General features: G+C 47.4%; 1 protein-coding gene across 2 annotated transcripts; it reads left to right on the top strand.

Annotated features, from left to right (window-relative positions):
• The first annotated feature begins 500 nt into the window (after positions 1 to 500).
• Positions 501 to 4,593, top strand: omgb (oligodendrocyte myelin glycoprotein b). Of its 2 annotated transcripts, none has more exons than XM_034606966.1 (2): positions 501 to 1,060; positions 2,115 to 4,593. In XM_034606966.1, the coding sequence occupies exons 1-2, from the start codon at positions 1,053 to 1,055 to the stop codon at positions 3,427 to 3,429; spliced, it is 1,323 nt and encodes a 440-aa protein (XP_034462857.1). In that variant the 5' UTR covers positions 501 to 1,052; the 3' UTR covers positions 3,430 to 4,593. The 2 variants fall into 2 exon arrangements, with proteins under 2 accessions (XP_034462857.1, XP_034462856.1); XM_034606965.1 differs by having other exon boundaries at positions 2,112 to 4,593.
• Positions 4,594 to 5,161: the final 568 nt, after the last annotated feature.

Raw genomic sequence — 5,161 nt, 5'->3', positions numbered from 1 at the left:
GGGCCTGAATCTAAACCCTCCAGGCAGGAGGGGAAAGCACAGACAGAGAGGAGGCGGGTGCTGCAAAAGAGGCACAAAGCGAATACAGAAAGATTCTGTCCTCTCAGCTGCATGGTTGCATAAGTCCGGATCATCTACAATGATATGTGCACTTTGTTGAATTTGTCTCGTTTAAATCCTGATCAACATCTGCATCAAACATCTGTCCCCAAGCAGTGAAGGTAATGTGTGTGCTAGCGGTACAGCAATGCAGTGTAGGATGGAGAGTTGGCTGTATTGCTGATGACAGGTAGGAAGCTGCAGTGAAGGACAGTCCTCTGCAATAAATCTTTTTCGAGTTGTTGTTTTGTGACAACCTCTAAAATGAACACAGGGAAAACAACAGCCAATCGCAGCACAGTCTGACTGTGAGGGGATACTTTACAGAGGGGGGGGGGGGGGGGGGGGGGGGGGGGGGGGGGGGGGGGGGGGGGGGGGGGGGGGGGGGGGGGGGGGGGGGTTGGTGATTTAGGTGATAACTGATAATTGAAATTAGCAAATTCATCAAACCACAATGATATCTGTCACTTTAAATGCAGAATTAATTCTTGGAAGCTGCTGCATTTAACATGAGCTGAGGAGTTTCCCTTGAAGCAGCCTTGTATGCAGGGGACCCCCTCCGTTATGCGCTCCATTTCTCCTCCCCCCCCCCCCCCCCCCCCCCCCCCCCTCCTAATACCAGCACCCCACCCCTCCCATCTCTGCACTTCTACAGCACAAGAGTAAGCACAGAGAGCCTGCAGTGCCTGATCGCGCTAACCCAAAAGATCCACATACAAGAGGCAATATCAACTCTCGCTTCTTCAAAGAGGACAAAAAGGACCAAAGCAAGGGGAGGCAGAGAGAGGGCAGCCTCAACAAAAAAAACCTGCACTGGACAAGTGAAGTGAGCAAGAGTCCAATTCTGTGAGGGGGGAAAAAAGATTCACCTTCAGCAGAGCAGCAGCTGGTCCTTAGCTTCACAGCAGGACAGGAGAGAGGAGCAAGGAGAGAAAAGTGACTGGAATGATAAGATGAGAAGGTAAGTTATGAACAGATGTAAAGACTCTTTTCACATACACACACACACACACACACACACACACACACACACACACACACACACACACATTCTGTCGCACCCTGGCTCACATACAGTATACTGCTGTTTCAGCAGTGCAGCACTACTGGCTGCCTTCTCTGTCTCTTTTTTCCCCCTGCCTGCCTTTGGACCAGCTGATGCATGAGTCCTCTGTGGAGTCAATATTAAAACCCATCTATTGAGCTAGTTGTGCTCCTCTGAGACCATGGGACTGACTGCACTGACAACCACTGATGACTGAACACGCAAACTGATGCCAGGGAAATGACTACAGGGATTTCTCATCTTTTGCAGTGAATGAATGAATGATTTATTAAAAAAAGACTTGAATATCCTCTTACACATCAGCACAAACGTTTATCAGTTATTAGAGGCACATTTCAATCCAGGGCTAATGGTGCATACAAAAATGCTGCAGCTGCAGCATCCTTGGTACATGCCTGCTGAGTCAGTCTTTGCATGTAATGTACATGCTACATGGAAGGTACACCATTTAGGGCAGCCAGTTTGTGTATGTACAATATACATGCAACACAAGAGAAAGTTTATTTATATAGCACATTTAAAAACAACTGCAGTTGACCAAAGTGCTCAACAATGAGAAATACAAGAAGAAAATACAATAACACATGCAGACTAGCATAAAATAAACAAAAATAAATTTAAAAAAAAAAGACAAGATAAGATAAAATAATAATATAAATAGAAGGGGAGCTTTCTTACTCTCACTCTCACCCTTACCCCTCAGCCATAACCAATGAACAGCCAGGGGCAACTGATCAGGGGATCTGAGGGATCAGAAAAGGGGCAAACACATATCATATCTCTGTGTGTGTGAGAAAAAGAGAGGGAGAAAGAGAGGGTGGAGCTATAAAGAAGTTGTTACCATGCTTCTCCTGCAAGTATTCACCAAGCACAGTGGTCATGTGACTTTTGGAGGTAGTGGTGCAGGACAAACACTAATACCCTTGCCCTCTTGCCTTTCTTTTAGCAGGTATGTTCTCCTGAGGATTTCCCCTACAGCCGCCCTCCTGGGACTACTGGTCGTGTCGTTGCTTGGGATGCACGCCCTGGCCGTGTGTCCCTCCATGTGCTCCTGCAGCCGCAGCCACAGGGAGGTCGACTGCTCCTGGAGGGGTCTGAGACAGTTGCCCGATGGCCTGCAGCACAACATGCGCTCCCTCAACTTGTCCCACAACCGCTTCCAGCACCTGGACCACCGGCTCACCATGTACACCCATCTCCGCGTCCTCGATTTGTCTCACAACCGGCTGAGCCAGCTGCCCGCCGGCTTGCCCCGCTCTCTCTGGCAGCTCCACGCCGCCTCCAACCACATCCAGTTGCTGGACAAGAACGACACTGTCTATCAATGGAACCTGCGATTGCTGGACCTCTCCTACAACAAGCTGGAGCGGGCCACCTTCATCAACAACACGCTGATCAATCTGTGCACCCTAAACCTGAGTCACAACCACTTCTGGACTTTGCCCACCAACATGCCCATGCACCTGGAGGCTATTGACGTCTCGCACAACTTGCTCGTGAAGGTGCTGCCCGGCTCCCTGGACCGGCTGCCCAGATTGACTCACTTCTACTTGCATGCTAATCGCTTTTCCACACTGCCCTTTGGAGTGTTGGACAAGATGACATCACTCAGAGTCATCGCTCTGGGCAACAACCCTTGGGCCTGTCACCTTTACGACAACATCACCTACGTGCTGTCCTGGACTCAGCATACCGCTGCCCACGTCCTGGGCTGCCCCTGCCACACCGAGTCGGTCTGCGGAGGGTCGCAGCCTAGCCGGACTGGAGGGTGGCACTTTGCCTCCTACAACCTGCCCCCATTGGTAGCGGGTGCCCAGGACGTGAGCTCCCTGCCCCCGGGGGCCGGCGTTACCGAGTGGTGGTACTTGTCTGTTTCTGCTCCCCCACACACCCAGATGGAACAGCACCCTTTCACAGACACACCAGTCAGCATCCGGGATCACATGCTCCACACTCATCCTCATCTCTTTCCTGGCCCCGACGAAGACTCACCCACTGACTCACTCACATCCCCTTTTTCTGACACGAGCGTCTTTACCGAAACACCCATCAGGGCTGACATGACCCTGCCCATAGATCAATTCTTTACCACAGAGAGCCCCTTCGCCAAAACAAAGAAAACCACCACGCTTCGCACGAGGAGCGTGAGGAGGCCGAATCAGTCCCACCCGAGGGGCGTCAACAACAGCGGCCCCTGCTCCTCCTCGCTGCCTCTCCTTCGCAACCTGGGGCTTCTGCTTCTCGTTCTGCAACATGTGCTCTGAGAGAGAAATGGAGACGACTGACCACTGAGTGATTAGCCTACATTTCAGTTTACAGAAACAAACCACTGATGTAGTTTGTAGATCACCATCATTCTCCAGCAAAAAAAAAAGGAAGCATTTACCATAGAAATGACAAACTTTAGGATCAGTGTCATAATGCCTGCTATGCTGAGAATGCTATGATGCTAATTTTATAATTATACATTAAAAAAGCATCACTTTAGCTTTCTAACAAGGCTTTTTACAGGCCTCCCTTTGAATGTCACTGATTTAAAAAAGAAATACCATTGTAATGAATACAGCTAAGCACATGATGGCACTATACATTCAGCTACCAGTTTATTATATAACTGAATGGGGCCCTGGTGCTCATCCGCAACTACAGTCCATCTATTTCCAGGCTGACTGAGGTGTTTTCTGGTCTATAGCACACAAATTATTGTCTTTTTTTTTTTCAAATTTTCTACAACTGTTGTCTGAAACTGTCATGTTGTTATTATATCTTTTTTTTTGTGGAAAATATATGACACTCCATAATTTAAGCCTCTGGATGATTCAGATTATTTTCCTAGATGTGCTTGATCCCTCAACCTGCTTGTTTCATGTTAGAAATCATATCACACACCACGAGAGCAGCCTGTTCTGGGGGATGTTTTTAATAAAGTAGTCATGGCATGTATGTAACAGGAAGCTGCACAGACTCTGCGGAGCAGAGGGCAAACAAATGGACAATGCTGTGTCACTATCTTCAACAAACTCCCAAGTAGCGCGTCTGTATTTTGATCACATCGCCGACTTAAGTGTCCTTCATGATTCAGTGGCGCTCGTGAAAATTATCTGCATGGTGATTGAACGTTCCAGGAATGCTAACCTACTGCTATATTGCTGCAGAGCATTAAAGCACAAGACATTTTCAGCTTATTTGTGTGAAATGTTAAGATATTCAAATCCTGATTGCATTTTAAGTGGAAATGGCAGTGATGTGCCGGCGTGCACATTTTTACTTCCCAGTAATACATTCACATAATGTTCCTGGAACAGCAGGAGATGCATTGCAGCCAGCTGCATTTGACAAACTGAAGAGGAATGTGTTTACTTTTGGATGAGTCTCCACGAAGATTTCTGTAAAGTTAAATAAAATGTGCTCAGTCACTTACACCTTTTGATAATTGTTTGAATATTGTGTTCATTCACAGCTGACTGGTGGTTTTGATTTTGATTAGAAGCCATTCACAGCGGGTAGGTCTCACAGGAGAGGCCAGACGAGCTGCAGTTTTATTTTTAGAACTCAACAACTACATCTCCCATGAGTCTTTGACATAGAGTCGGTGTCAAACCTCATGAGGGCGGCAGTTGCTCAACGCTGAAAATCAAACACATCAAACTGTAGCTTATTCAGATTCAAATAGCGGGAAAGGATTTGTTTTTAATCTGATTTGTCGAGGGTCGGATCACTCTACAAGCCCAAAAATACATTTATCCAAGTCAGACTTTGCCTCACAGTTCATCACACCTGGAAACTGCCCAGAACAAACACAGTCTTATCTGCTGGTCATTGAGTAATCATTCTGAAATATCATTCCCAACAGCAGGATTAGTAATAATAACTTGCTCTGATCAGAGAGACCCCCTGAAACCGAATATCCCAGAAGTGCGTGCTCTCTGTATGACCTTTATCGATGCCTTGAAGAGAAGCGAGAAAATCTCACATGCAGGAACATCTGTGACAGAG

Source organism: Hippoglossus hippoglossus, chromosome 14 (genome assembly GCF_009819705.1).
Source record: "Hippoglossus hippoglossus isolate fHipHip1 chromosome 14, fHipHip1.pri, whole genome shotgun sequence".
NCBI classification, from domain to species: domain Eukaryota; kingdom Metazoa; phylum Chordata; class Actinopteri; order Pleuronectiformes; family Pleuronectidae; genus Hippoglossus; species Hippoglossus hippoglossus.
The sequence above is the reverse complement of the archived record's forward strand: the minus strand, read 5'-3'. Positions and strand labels throughout refer to the sequence as shown.